We start from the raw sequence: 15,911 nt of genomic DNA, 5'->3' as shown, positions 1-15,911 counted from the left end.
TAATATCATTTAATCTATATAAATAAAATCAAAGATGTACGTGCGTATGTTCGTCCCAGTGGTATCAAATAACCAGCATGACTCTGTGAATGTACTTGTAGGCCATCGAATTTGGGTCCCGGTCGAATTGGGCATTTATCTATTAATATGTTGTTTATTGAAAGTCATTCGTTTTTATCCTCCTATATTTCAGCGTTTAATAAAGGTTTCAAGAGAGCTGAGGGTTTTCAGTTGGAGTTGTACAGGTTTTATGCTATGTTTATTAAGAAAGCTATCCATACCTGGAGGAACAAAGTAGTTACCATATTTCAGATTCTTCTTCCAGTATTAGCCACGATCATTGCACTGGCCGTCGATAGCAGCTCTCAAGACGAAAAACAAGAACCATCTCTGACTTTTGACTTGAAACCATTTAGTGATTCAATAAGTGCTTATGGAGAGTCGGTTAACTCGACCGAAACAACCGAATTAGCTGATAAATACGGTGGGCTATTTGGAGCAGGGGAGACAGCTGAGCGTCTAACACCACAGCAAGCTCAAAATTTTTCGATATATTTCGTGGACAAAGCTAAAGAACTGAGAACAGCTGTATACAATAACAAGATGGTGATAGGTGCGGATTTTTCTGTTATAAATACCACGATTACGTCAATTAAAGGTTTCTATAACGGTCTACCATACCACGCTCCTCCTATAAGTGTATCATTTATGATGAATGCTTTAGCTAGACAGGTTTTTGGAGACGATACAGTGCGAATCACAACTCGAAATCATCCTTTGCCACCAGATGTCAAAACATATTCCGAAGAAGCGGCTTTCAATTCAAATACTAGCGGTTTTACGGTAGCCTTATGTTTAGTGTTCGGGATGTGCTTTTTAGCTAGTAGTTTATCGGTGTTCCTCATTAAAGAAAGACAAGTTGGCGCAAAACATCTACAGAAAGTCAGCGGCGTTGGAACGCTCGTTTATTGGTTGTCTAATATCACGTGGGATTTTATCAACTACCTGATTCCATGCATACTTATTGTGATAGTGTTTGCTAGTTTTGGGACTGATGGATTTGTATCAGGTTCCAATTTATCGTATGTATTTCTGGTATTGTTGGTCTTTGGATTGGCTGTTATACCATGTGTCTACATGCTACAGTTTCTGTTTAACACGCCTCCTGGTGGAATGGCAGCCATTTTAATTTTGAATGTACTTTCAGGTAAATTTATATTAATCAACGGAATATTTCTAAGTAGCAAAATCACATTTAGTTACTGATTTTCTGTCGTAATTTGAACAGGCAAAAAGTGCCACGAATATAAGCAGAATTTTCCGCAAGTATTGATGACCTTTTTAGAAAGTTGGTAGCAGGATAGGTGTTAACGCGTGCATCTTACATCATATAACCCGTTCCTACCTAATCTTATGGGATATCCGGAATTCCTGCCAAAGCTAACCACACCAGCGCACAAGCAAATTACAAATTATTTAAATAAAAGGTATATTCGACCCGTTCTTAAAAGATATGGACTGGGTTGGTGTTGCATGCTTCTTACACCATATGTTCCATGATTCTATATAACCCAACGGGACACTCCGGTTTACTGCCAACGCTAACGACCCAGGCGTACCAACAATCGACATCACCTGGTTAGTGTCAGTAGGCTAGTAGACGTTAAGTCTCCCTCTCTCTCTCTCTCTCTCTCTCTCTCTCTCATTGATCTGTATTATTTTTGTAGGCTTAATTACAGTGATGGCGGTGTTTATTTTACGAATTCCAAGCCTGAAAACTCAAGACATTGCCGATATATTAGAATATGTTTTCAGTGTGCCGTTCCCACAGTTTAATCTTGGTATAGCGTTCATGAATATTGTGGATAATTATAATAACTTGAAAATATGCGCCAATTCCTCACCATGTGACGGTATCAGGTTTAACCCATGCTGTAAAGGTTAGTGGTATAAATGATTTAACGATTAGTGATATAATAATTTAATTATAGTATAAAGCATGCTATAAAGAATAGTGGTATAATTATAATGAAGGAAATGAAATCGGGTTAAGTGTCCTACTTTTCTGCACCGACTGGGATAATGGATGACATACAGGGTACTATGATTGAAATATTGCCCGGACAGTGGCAATACGCCCTAATCTTATTTCGATTTCCAACTGTTCAGGGTTCTTTTACGTGCATGCCACCCGAAAGATTAGAAATTTCCTTGTCATGCCCCCCGCCCTGCGCCATTCACTGTCAAGTGAACCCACGTGGGAAATTCCCAAATAAGTTTCTTAGCCAACACCGGGAGCGAACTCTAGACCTCTGTGTGAGCGAGCCAGCGTCTTACTTACTGTGTCACCACGACCCCTGATTTAATTATGGTATGCACACCAAGTATTACAAATCACAAATTATTTTGTGTGTAATTCAAAGCTACAAATCGGACAAATTTATTTTCCATCGATGAATTAAAACTGTTGTCAAATACTACAATCGCATTAAAAGTTACATTTTATGCTTACTAAACCCCAAATACCCTTTGTCAATTGTGGAGCTTGAGCTTGATAGTACAATCTGTTCATCGCCGACATTGCCTTTTGGAATTAGTTCTTGCTGGTAGAAAAACTTTGTCATAATGGATATTTTTGTTGGTATGCATGAGAATTAGTTTGTTTTGAGTGATCTAGATTGGGGCCTTACACTATTTCAGGCTAAATTAAAATATATTGAATACATCGAAGCTTGGTCTATCTAAAAGTAATTTAATGACATGTTGGTGCTCCATTGTTTCAGACCCCAAACCAGATCACCCCGAAATAAACAGCCACTGCAGTTTCCGATTATGGGATTATGATCTTAGAATAATAATTAGTAAATTGTGTTACAGATACCTGCGGTGGATTGTGTTATTATTATTCGGATAATTATCTTTCCTTTGATCGCCCTGGTATAGGAAAAAATGTTCTTCTGTTGGTTGTACAATCATTAGTCTTTTTCTTCATCACTTTAACTATTGAGGCGCAACTACCACAGAAGGTCTGGTACAAGGTTCGCCCTAATTCAGATGAAGTTGAACCCTTACAAAGTCAATCCCACACCAATTTGGGTGAACCGCAGACGGACAGTGACGTAGCCAATGAAATTGATCGGATTAAAAATATGGACATGGATCAACCCAAAGATTCCTTTGTATTGAAGAGTCTGTATAAAAGATATGGAAATTTTGTTGCCGTTGACCATATTAGTGTGGGGATACCTGACAGAGAATGTTTCGGTCTTCTTGGACAAAATGGCGCAGGAAAGACAACAACTTTTAAAATGTTAACCGGTGATGTTATGGTTACAAGTGGAAACGCATTTTTGAAATCGAACGATATCAAATCTAGTATTCAAAAGGTATTTTTATTTCTTATAGATGACAGGAACTGTGTAACGATAGCGATTCTGCGCACAATGTATTATTATAATTAAGTGAAAGTATAGATATGGTTACGCATGGAAACGCATTTTTGAAATTGAACGACATCAAATCTAATATTCAAAAGATCTCTTTTTTTTCTTATAAACAGCAGAAACTGTGTAGAGATAGTGATTTTGCGCACAATGGTTTCGTATATTTTAGTGCCAAAGTTTTGCTAAGAAGGTGTGAACTCAAAATTTCAGTTTATCTATGAGAGTTGACCACCTGTACTCCGTCATTTAAATGAAAATGTATCTTTATATTATAGGTACAGGAAAATATGGGGTACTGTCCTCAGTTCGATGCTCTGATAGATCAGATGACCGGAGTTGAAACATTGTATATGTATGGAAGACTGAAAGGGATACCAGGAAACCATCTAAAGGGCGTGGTTAATAGTTTGATTGACATATTGATGTTGAAGGAACATGCCAATAAATTGACTCAAGCTTACAGGTAGGTTATTTAAGAAATTAATCATTAGGATTGCGCCCCATTCCAGTCAAAACTGCGTTCTTGAAGCTAAAACGACTTTTTCCAATTCTAAGCTGAATTCAGTTAATATAACCCTTTTTCGTGTCTTAGTGTGCATTAAAAGTTATGTTGGAATATCTTTGACAAAAGTTTAATATACATTTTATTTGTTTAAAGAAAGTATCTTATATTCAATTATTTAGCGGTGGTAATAAACGTAAACTGAGTACAGCTATAGCCTTAATTGGTGATCCAGGTTTTATTTTACTGGACGAACCATCAAGCGGTGTTGATCCCAAGGCCAGACGTCAACTGTGGACTGTTTTATCTAAAGTCAGGGATAGTGGAAAAACACTGATACTTACTTCACACAGGTAATATTCAACTTTATTATCCCGCGCCGAACGAAGTTAGGGAGGGATATTGAAATGGGGTTCGTCCGTCCGTCCGATTTCGTTTCCGGAGCATATCTCATAAACCGTTGAAGATATCTTTCTGAAACTTTGCACACACATCAACCTATTACAGTAGTTGTGCCTTTTGCCATTTAGGAATTTCTGGGATTTATATTTTTTTGTGTTTCCATGGAAACAAAAATGACTTAGTTTTTGGTGTACAATTTTGTTTCCGAAGCATATCTCATAAACCGTTCAAGATATCTTTCTGAAACTTTGCGCACACATCAACCTATTACAGTAGTTGTGCCTTTTGCTATTTAGGAATTTCTGGGATTTATATTTTTTGTGTTTTCATGGAAACAAATTTGACTTAGTTTTTGGTGTTCAATTTTGTTTCAGGAGCATATCTCATAAACCGTTCAAGATATCTTTCTGAAACTTTGCACACACATCAACCAATTACAGTAGTTGTGCCTTTTGCTATTTAGGAATTTCTGAGATTTATATTTTTTGTGTTTCCATGGAAACAAATTTTACTTAGTTTTTGGTGTATAATTTTGTTTCCGGAGCATATCTCATAAACCGTTCAAGATATCTTTCTGAAACTTTGCACACACATCAACCTATTACAGTAGTTGTGCCTTTTGCCATTTAGGAATTTCTGGGATTGATATTTTGTGTGTTTCCATGGAAACAAAAATGACTTAGTTTTTGGTGTACAATTTGGTTTCCGGAGCATATCTCATAAACCGTTCAAGATATCTTTCTGAAACTTTGCACACACATCAACCTATTACAGTAGTTGTGCCTTTTGCTATTTAGGAATTACTGGGATTTATATTTTTTTGTGTTTCCATGGAAACACATTTGACTTAGTTTTTGGTGTACAATTTTGTTTCCGGAGCATATCTCATAAACCGTTCAAGATATCTTTCTGAAACTTTGCACACACATCAACCCGTTACAGAAGTTGTGCCTTTTGCTATTTAGGAATTTCTGGGATTGATATTTTGTGTGTTTCCATGGAAACAAATTTTACTTAGTTTTTGGTGTACAGTTTTGTTTCCGGAGCATATCTCATAAATCGTTCAAGATATCTTCATGGCACTTATTTTGAATTTCTCAGATTTGATAATTTTATGTGTTTCCATGGAAACACATTTGACTGTTCAAGATACCTTTAAAATAATTTTACCCATTATTTTATTTTCTGAAATCCAGCCTTCCATCCTGATTTTGTTTCTGGAGCATATTTTATTATCTGTTCAAGAAATCTTTTTGAAACTTTGTACAAACATTAACCTATTATAGTATTTTATTTTCTGATGTATAAGTTTATTGTTTAACATACAGCAGCTAATTGAGGTAGGCAAAAGTTGTTGTGCAAACCTTACAGGGAGTAGCGACCCTGCCTTGCCGAGCTACTGTGATCAGAGTATGAAATTCTGTGAATTGATATTCCATGTGTCGGAATATGGGATTTGTCTAAAGCTCCAGTTCCCTCCACTTGCAAAATAGCTCTATTTTCTATGTAGTCATGTCTAATTTTTAAAACCAGAGCTTAATGTCATAAATTATCTCAAATCTTCTAGTAAATATCAATCAGTCATTTGTTTTCAGAAATAGAGAGCAATATCTACTAAACAGGGCCACAATATTAGGACCAGTGACACTGTTTGCGAAATCTGATACATTTTTATATTGATTACCAATAGCATAAACAAGTTATTTTTCCTTATTTCTTCCAAACAAGTGCAAGGGCGCGGGATGTTGATGACTAGTCATCTTGTTTCCTATTTATTTGAGTTGGACTTTTGCTTAAATGAAAGCTGTATACGGCATTTCGGAGATAGGAATTTTCCTTATGTAATTCGAATATATTTCTCGGTGGTAGACATTCCTTCTCTTTTTCTCATTTAGAAGTCGTTTTAGAATTGATTTTAAATGAACATATTAAACGGCATTTCGGAGATGGGAATTGCCCTTGAATAATTCGTTTATTTCTCGGTGGTAGACTTTCCTTCCTTCAATTTTTCTCATTCATAAGTCGCACATCCCTTAAAATAAGTTTTAGAATTGATTTTTAATGAACATATTAAATGAATACAGTTTTAGTTTTATTTAATCGATATAAACATCATATTTATTCACTTAATGAATACCCTTATACTTTTAATTTAACGAACAAATCTTTCTAATACAATCTAATTTCTTCAATCCCTTTCATGTCGTTTTAGACAATTATAATAAAGGTTACCATCGCTACGTTGCTTTTCCTGTAAAGAATTGTACTAGTGGCTGCTTCTCTACCGAGGATATGTTGCTACCCACCCATTTAATTACAACATTCATTTCCTGTCGTTTTTATTATACAGTATGGAAGAATGTGATGCCCTGTGTACAAGGGTAGCCATTATGGTTAATGGAAGATTTAAGTGTTTAGGAAGTCCACAACATTTAAAGAATAAATTTGGCCAGGGCTACACATTGATCTGTAGAATGAAAACAAATGAGGAGGATGGAGTGACGTCACCAATTGAACCACTCGTACAATTTATCAAACAAAATTTTCCATCGGCCATTGTGTTTGATGATCACCAAGGTTACGCGCATTTCCAGATCCCAGATAACAACATACCTTTAGCGGGTGTATTTGATGTGATGGAGGAATCGAAAGGGGAATATTTAGTAGAAGATTATGCTGTTCATCAGACAACTTTAGAACAAGTCTTTCTGGCTTTTGCTGGGAAACAAATTCCACCACGTGAAGATAAAACTACTTGCTTTAAACGCATCTGTTGTTGTTAGGAACGGCTTTGTTCTGCTTTTGTTATTAATAATGATTATTATTGATAGATAATTTATTAATATAGAACTTATTTTTCTTTCTTTTTGTAAATCTATTAGATAGTGGTACAAAAATATCATTTCTCTGATATTTTTAAATCCTTTGCAAACTACAAAACTATTAATAAAAAGGTGAAGAATGTCTGGTCAATGTTAATCCAAATTTGATATTAAACATCTCAAGTTTAGACATATGATAAGTACAAATTACAAATTTGTGTTAATATAGCCCCTCCATAATTTTCAATCAACTTTCTCCTCTTTTGCAACATTAAACAATTGGGGGTAAAAATTAAAATTCCTTGACATAAAATTCTTGATCATATACATGTACTACGTAGTTGGCTTACTTCCCTTCTCACGCCTTTTACTCGTTTTAAAAGCACGTTAATTACAACTAACAAGACGTCACGAACGTTCCAGCCAGCGCTACCTATACATTTTTGATGTAGTCTAACTTTAGATGGCCCCCTCTTAAATCAGATTGAATCCAAGCCTTGAGAAGTCGGTTCTAATTTCTTACTTGATTAAAATATTCAATCGGAATAACTTATAGTGTGGAAAGTCAGATATTGTCCGGAAAAAATGCATCATTAGGATCGACGACCATAATGTACGACTTTAATTTCAAAATATTCCACATTACATATCATGGTTTGAAGCCATCTGTAAGTTTGTTTGTGTTAATGCTTTGTCATAGTTTTTGCCCATTTTTATCTAATAATAATTTTCAATGTATGTCAAACATTAGATATTTTGCTTCGATGAGATGAACCAAAGATGTATAATTTTATATTGTGTTATATTTGTTAAATATTCTATATTAGATTGTACACACTTTTTAACCTACCGAGATATAAAACCACATAGACATTTTATTATCATTTACCGCATATAGCGGCTACAATAATTCATATATTTTTTTAGACATTGACATGGGTTGTTTATCCAATTGAAATATCAACTGCGAAGTTATATCCCTTTGTTATGAAATCGTGTTATAACGTTACAATAATATACAGTACTACATTTTTAAATCTATCCTTCTGAAATTTGTATTGGTTATCCGTCCAGTTAAAAGAAAGAAGCGTGTTCAATAATAACTCATAGAAGTATTGTCCTTTGTTACGAGTTCTTGTTAGCTACTGCGGGGCTTTAATAATGAGCAGAACTATTTGGAAATTTGATTTCTTTAGCCAATAACTTACGTTGTCTTTTAGATACACGGGCCATTTATTTTAAGCACGGGTTTACAAGTACATTATACACTGAAAAAAAACTTGTGTTGTTTTCAACACAAGTTAGGTGTCTCTATTTAACAACACAAACATGTGTTGAAACAACACAAACTTGTGTTAAATGTTGAAACAACACAAGACTTGTGTTAAAATTTACCAAACAACACAAACTTGTGTTGAAACTTGTGTGAAAATCTACACAATACTTGTGTCGAAACTTGTGTTGAAATTTCTGAAACTTGTGTTGAAATTTCTGAAACTTGTGTTGAAATTTCTGAAACTTGTGTTGAAATTTCTGAAACTTGTGTGGTTTCATAAAAACTTGTGTATAACCACCAACAAAAACTTGTGTTTTATTTTCCCTCAATTTAGCAATCTTTCCCATGCAGCCCCCCACCCCTTTTGCTCTGTTTAACCTGTAAAGTTTGATAAATGAGGTAACAATAATTTTATTTGTTAAATTATCATTTATAGGAAAAAGTAAATTAACACCACCAAATCAAAACTAAATAGACATCATTTGAAATGTTAACAGAAAAACAGAGATATAATTCTAATACTAATAAAAATTTTGTTATACTTTGCCCCCCTCCCCCCCCACATCACAAAATACAAAATAGCTATTTAATTTTTTCTTTACCCGAAAACAAGAACTGAGAAAAGAAAGATCCCTACCCCATACCCCAAAAATATATAATTCAAATATATCTAAATTTAATAACATCCAAACCAAGCCCTAATTAGATTAATTATGCACTAAATTGAAATACTTTCAGAAACTGAAAAGTGCTACAAAGTCATATTACAAGTGATTTGTGAGGCATCTAGAAATAACTAGCATACACAGAAAACTAACAAAAGAAAAATGCACTATTTTGCAGGAGTAATAAAATGATGTAGAACCTTTTCCTCAAACAAAATGAATATTTTGTACATAAAAGGAGCAAAGCATCAAGATTACAGGATTGAAAAATAAAAAAATATCAGAGAAAATCGCAAACATTAAATAATATGTACAAAATATATATAAATAATCACAAGTCAAAAGCAAGGAGGAGCCACTGTGGTTCAGTGGGTGCATTGGCCGAGAAATTTCAACTGGATTTTCCGACATAGTTCCCACACGTCAGTAGTGTAGGACATGGCAAGGGATAATTGGGTATAAGCCCAGAATTGAAACTACCCCCACTGCGTTTACTTTAAAGAACCCTTGACAATTGAATTATCTGACTCAATGACAGACCCTTCTGATCCAATGTGCGTGTGTTAACCATTCGGCCCTCCTGGGTTCCCTTTAAACAACCCTTGACAGTTGAAATATTTGATATAAGAGTAGGTTGTAGGGCAGAATCACCATAATAACACAGAAAAGTAGGATATTAAACCCTATTTCATTTCATAAGCAAGGGAAAGTCACCTTAATGTAGGTCAAGGTTTTTTGTAATTCTGGGTATATTTGATCTAAAATTTGGTTTCTAGACTATGCCTATTAAATACTTTATGATTTCCGACCAAATTCTAAGTGATTTATATGTCACTTTACATTCTATATTATACATAAATTTCTGTAGAGAATTAAAATCTAATTGTGTTTGGGATGAATATTTAACAGTAAAAACAAAAAAAAATATTCAAAAATTGGGTCAAATGCATTCTTTTTCAGAATTATAAAATAAATTGATGCTTGGGATCTCTTGTTGTTATCATACATCAAATAATCTTCCAGCCTAAAAAATAAAAAGTAGGCAATAAGAATACTTTCTTACTATTTATGGTTCACAATGTTTAAATAAACAATTTATTTTGCCACATCGAGACTGAGTCTCTATTTTGTTTCATCTTTGGGTAACACTTATTGTGTCTTGTCCAGTAACAGACCCAGGCAGATTATTATATTTTATTTCCATCGACAACAAATTGGATATTACCTATTAAAATCTATTTGAAAAGTAAAATATTGTCCATTTTTATACTGCTATTTACTGTAAAAATACACATAGGGTCTATCACAACTTGAAGAAAATCAAGAATGCCAAGACTTGAATAGGAGAGTCCAAGGCATTGCCCCAAGAAGAATAACTAGATTACCAATCAAGTGTATAGAACTAGTTGATGATTAAAAATACAAATATGTATGTTACTTACATTTTACCTGATTATCAAGCTCTGTGAGAAAAAGTTTCCATAATATGAATAGCCATTTCCAACTGTCTTGATCTTTCTGATGTAGTTAACTGAGAAAAAAAACATACTATGTTTTAGTTGACTTAAATCGATTCAATATTTAAATAGACAAAAGTTTTAATTTAATTAAATTGTATTGTAATGTGTTGGTTTGCTTTGTCACAGATGAGACAAAATGAAAAAAATGAAATGAAATGGGGTTTGGCGTCCTACTGTTCAGCTTCGACTGGGCTAATGAGGTTGGGCACATGCCATACAGTGTGCCACGAGAGAAATTTTGCCGGGTACCGTGACCCTAAGGCCTACTCTTGTATCAAATTCTAACTGCCAGGGGCTCTTTTACATGCACGCCAATGTGTACACGGGACCACGTTTTTTTTGTTCAATCTGAACGACTAGACAGCTGTCCTTGTAAGGCCTCCCGCACTGCATCGTCTTACTGCAAACCCGCGACCTTAAAATATGCAAACCAGTGTCTAACCCACTTGGTCACCATGGCTCCCCACAGATGAGATAGTCATGTCTACATGTATCTGGACATAAGTAAGATTCTGTCTGTGCACATACATGTACGTGTACAGTTTTACTATACTAAACTGAATTTTAAATTTCAAAATATTAAAATGAAATCGAGGTTTAAGTCACATCAGCTCCAACCGGGCTATATTGTGCCAAACACATTATGGTGAGATTCTAAAATACCACAACAACAATCTTTTTATTAGAATTGAACACTCACCCTCCAAAAACACCTATGAGAAATCATAGGTGCTCAAATCACCATTTCTTCAGCTCTTTCTTTTCCCATATTTGGGTTTATTTTATTATATGATCTTTGATTTGCTATGGCATCTAATATGGAAACTGAAAAATATGAATATGTGACATGTAATTAACTGTTTAAGATACCTTACCATATACAAACTGTGTGATATCTAAAACCATTTTAATCCCGAAGATCTTACCTGAACCGTGAAAATCTGTTTTAATAACCCTTGTTTGTCATGTGACTGGAGAGTCACAGTAATTAAAAGAGAGCCATGTGGCTTAGTGTGTAAGGCACTGGCTTGCTACCCGGGAGGTTGCGGGTTCGCTCCCAGTGTTGACCGAGAAAGCTCATTTGGATTTTTCAGCATGGATTCCCTGTCTAGTCGTCATGGTGGCTAAGTGGGTAAGACGCTGGCTCGCTAGCCTGGAGGTCGGGTGTTCGATCCCTGCATTGGCCGAGAAAGTTCACCCAGATTTTCCGGCGTGGTTTCCTCTTGTTAGTGATGCAGGACGGAGGGCCTGACAAGGACAGCTGTCTAGTCATTTAGATTGAACAAAAAAACGTGGTCCCGTGTACACATTGGTGTGCATGTAAAAGATCCCCTGGCAGTTAGAATTTGATACAAGAGAAGGCCTTAAGGTCACGGTACCCTGCAAAATTTCTCTCGTAGCACACTGTATGGCATATGCCCAACTTCATTAGCCCAGTCCTCCGTACTGCAATGTCTTACTGCAAACCCGCGACCTTAAAATATGCGAGCCAGTGTCTAACCCACTTGGCCACCGTGGTCCCCCACAGATGAGACAGTCATATCTACATGTATCTGGACATAAGTAAGATTCTGTTTGTGCACATACATGTATGTGTACAAATTTACTATACTAAACTGAATTTTAAATTTCAAAACAATAAAATGAAATGGAGGTTTATGTCACATCAGCTCCAACCGGGATATTTGAATCCCAAAGATCTTACCCAAGCCTTGAAAATCTGTTTTAATAACCCTTGTTTGTCATGTGACTGGACTGTCACAGTAATTGGAAGAGAGTCGTGTGGTTTAGTGTGTAAGGCACTGGCTTGGTACCCGGGAGGTTGCGGGTTCGCTCCCAGTGTTGACCGAGAAAGCTCATTTGAATTTTTCAGCATGGATTCCATGCCTAGTCGTCATGGTGGCTAAGTGGGTAAGACGCTGGCTCGCTAGCCTGGAGGTCGGGTGTTCGATCCCTGCATTGGCCGAGAAAGTTCACCCAGATTTCCCGGCGTGGTTCCCCCTTGTCAGTGATGCAGGACGGAGGGCCTGACAAGGACAGCTGTCTAGTCATTCGGATGAAATGAAAAAACGAGGTCCCGTGTACACGTTGGCGTGCACGTAAAAGATCCCTTGACAGTTGGAATTCGATACACCGCAGTGCCGCTGTCCGGGCAAAATTTCCCTCATAGCACACTGTGTGGTGTATGCCTGTCTTCATTAGCCCAGTTCGGAGCAAAACAGTAGGACGTTAAACCCCATTTCATTTCATTTCTAGTCGTTTCAATGGAACACAAAACCTGAGTTCCCATTGGCGTGCATTTAAGCCGATAGTATGGTAGTTGGAATTTGTTGGCTGTAGCACCCGTGTCACAGTTCGACTGCTAGTTTGCGATACCCACTCGATATGAATGAGCGGTGATTGGCTAATGAATTCTAAAATCAGACGAATGCTTCGGCGAAGCGGACACACCACTCAAATACAATTCGGCCAAATAACAACATACCTTTAGCGGGTGTATTTGATGTGATGGAGGAATCGAAAGGGGAATATTTAGTAGAAGATTATGCTGTTCATCAGACAACTTTAGAACAAGTCTTTCTGGCTTTTGCTGGGAAACAAATTCCACCACGTGAAGATAAAACTACTTGCTTTAAACGCATCTGTTGTTGTTAGGAACGGCTTTGTTCTGCTTTTGTTATTAATAATGATTATTATTGATAGATAATTTATTAATATAGAACTTATTTTTCTTTCTTTTTGTAAATCTATTAGATAGTGATACAAAAATATCATTTCTCTGATATTTTTAAATCCTTTGCAAACTACAAAACTATTAATAACGAGAGCATCGCTACCGCTGCAATATACGTCCACATTCATACTTTGATAAATATGAAGAGAATGAAGTATGAAATGGCTGCAACGACTGTAATATGACAAGAGGCAAAGAAGGCTAGGCGTTGGGTATGTTTTGCCAAATTTACAGACTAAATATAAACAAAAAATAGGTGCCACATCACCCCTGGGGTTTGGGCACCACATCGCCCCTGGGGTTTGGGCATGCACGAAAATGAATAGTTGCTATCCATACAGTAAAATGAATAAATATGCGAAGTTTCAAAATGATCCATTCAGAATTCCCGCCTGTAGACAACAAACACAAAAATTGGCCGTGGTTCTGCCCCTGGCTGTTGGACATGGATCAATATGAATAGGTACAACCCTATGATGGATCATGCCGAATTGGATCAAAGTCTGTTAATATATTGCAACCTTTAGAGTATTTACAGACAAAATATTAACAAAAACTGCCAAAGATGGTCGGATCATGCACCAAAATCAATAGTTGCCGTCCATAGGCTATAAGGAATACGTATGCCAAATTCCAAGATAACATACCTATAAGTTCAAGGGATATTCCTGATTTGACAATGAACCTCCCAAATTTGATTACTGCCATAGAAATATTGTTTTATTTGGATTTTAGAACACATAGTAGGTTATGACTTCAGGTCTATCGAAAGTTTTACGAAATATATGAACTAAAATTTACAAATTAATGATTTTATTTGATCAGAAATATTAAACTAAATTAAACTACTGACACCCGATAATAGATTAGAATATTAGTAAAAAATTATTAATAATAAATTTGGTACTAAATTATAATAACGAATGACACCCAAACATAAGACTTTTTAAAAATGTACATCCTGAAAACGCACATGTACTTGCAGTTACATGAATTTATAATTTATTTAGTGTGAGAGAGAGAGAGAGAGAGAGAGAGAGACATTGTCATTGCAGTACCAAAAGGTCTTTAGCAGTGGGAGGAAAGGGGGAGAAAACGGTGGTTTGAAACGTCAACAAATAACCGGTATAAATACTTCTAACACTTACAAAGCGTTCTGAAAAATAAGTTGAACAAAGGCTCTCAGAAACCACTCACAAAAACCCGAATGTTACATGGGTGACAACTATTTAAAGCATATCACGTCAGTTTGACATTGTTAAATGGAGTTTGACATTGTTAAATGGAGTTATCTCCCCAAAATCGGGCATGCACCCAAAAGAAAAGGGACCAACCTCAGGGTATAAGGAATATGTATTTTAAGTTTCAAGATGATCGATTTAGAATTGTGGCCTGTAGGCGACACACAAAAAGAAAATTGGCATGGCTCTGCCCCTGGGGGTTGGGCATGTAGGGCCTACTCCAAATGATAAGGATGTTCCAAATGATAGGAATGTTCCTTAGGGTACAAAGAATAAGTATATAAAGTGTGGCTCTGCCCCTGGGGGTTGGGCATGTACCCCAAACGATAGGGATGTTCCTTAGGGTACAAAGAATGTGTATGCAAGATTATAAGTTAAGAAATGTGGCCTGTAGACGACAAACAAACAAATACTAGAAATGGGCGTGGCTCTGCCCCTGGGGGTCGGGCATGCACCAAAAACAATAGGGATCTTCCTTGGGGTATAAGGAATAAGTATACCAAGTTTGAAGAAAATCCAGTAAGAATTGCGCCCTGTAGGCGACACAAAGACACACGAAAAGAAAATGGGAAATGGGCGTGGCTCTGCCCCTGGGGGTTGGGCATGTACCCCAAACGATAGGGATGTTCCTTAGGGTACAAAGAATGTGTATGCAAGATTATAAGTTAAGAAATGTGGCCTGTAGACGACAAACAAACAAATACTAGAAATGGGCGTGGCTCTGCCCCTGGGGGTCGGGCATGCACCAAAAACAATAGGGATCTTCCTTGGGGTATAAGGAATAAGTATACCAAGTTTGAAGAAAATCCAGTAAGAATTGCGCCCTGTAGGCGACACAAAGACACACGAAAAGAAAATGGGCGTGGCTCTGCCCCTGGGGGTTGGGCATGCACCCCAAACGATAGGGATGTTCCTTAGGGTACAAAGAATGTGTATGCAAAGTTTCAAGATTATTAGTTAAGAAATGTGGCCTGTAGACGACAAACAAACAAATACTAGAAATGGGCGTGGCTCTGCCCCGGGGGGTCGGGCATGCACCAAAAACAATAGGGATCTTCCTTGGGGTATAAGGAATAAGTATACCAAGTTTGAAGAAAATCCATGAAGAATTGCGCCCTGTAGGCGAACCACAGACACACACACACACACACACACACACACACACACACATACATACATACACACACACACACACACACACAGACAGGGGCGACGGCATAATACGTTCACATTATGAATGTGGACGTATAAAAAGGTGAAGAATGTCTGGTCAATGTTAATCCAAATTTGATATTAAACATCTCAA

At 36.5% G+C, this 15,911-nt stretch overlaps 1 protein-coding gene and 1 long non-coding RNA gene across 2 annotated transcripts; one reads left to right on the top strand and one right to left on the bottom strand.

Annotated features, from left to right (window-relative positions):
• Nucleotides 1-220: 220 nt before the first annotated feature.
• LOC126830879 (phospholipid-transporting ATPase ABCA3) lies at nt 221-6,675 on the top strand. Its single transcript, XM_050561343.2, has 6 exons — nt 221-1,207; nt 1,728-1,940; nt 2,878-3,386; nt 3,719-3,906; nt 4,128-4,298; nt 6,560-6,675. The coding sequence occupies exons 1-6, from the start codon at nt 256-258 to the stop codon at nt 6,567-6,569; spliced, it is 2,043 nt and encodes a 680-aa protein (XP_050417300.2). The 5' UTR covers nt 221-255; the 3' UTR covers nt 6,570-6,675.
• Nucleotides 6,676-9,889: 3,214 nt separating this feature from the next.
• LOC126830881 (uncharacterized) lies at nt 9,890-11,408 on the bottom strand. Its single transcript, XR_007684012.2, has 3 exons — nt 11,331-11,408; nt 10,553-10,641; nt 9,890-10,134 (listed from the first exon to the last, which is right to left on the bottom strand). It is a non-coding gene; the product is annotated as an uncharacterized LOC126830881 (long non-coding RNA).
• Nucleotides 11,409-15,911: the final 4,503 nt, after the last annotated feature.

Source organism: Patella vulgata, chromosome 8 (genome assembly GCF_932274485.2).
Source record: "Patella vulgata chromosome 8, xgPatVulg1.2, whole genome shotgun sequence".
NCBI classification, from domain to species: domain Eukaryota; kingdom Metazoa; phylum Mollusca; class Gastropoda; family Patellidae; genus Patella; species Patella vulgata.
This window is presented reverse-complemented; position numbering and strand designations above follow the sequence as displayed.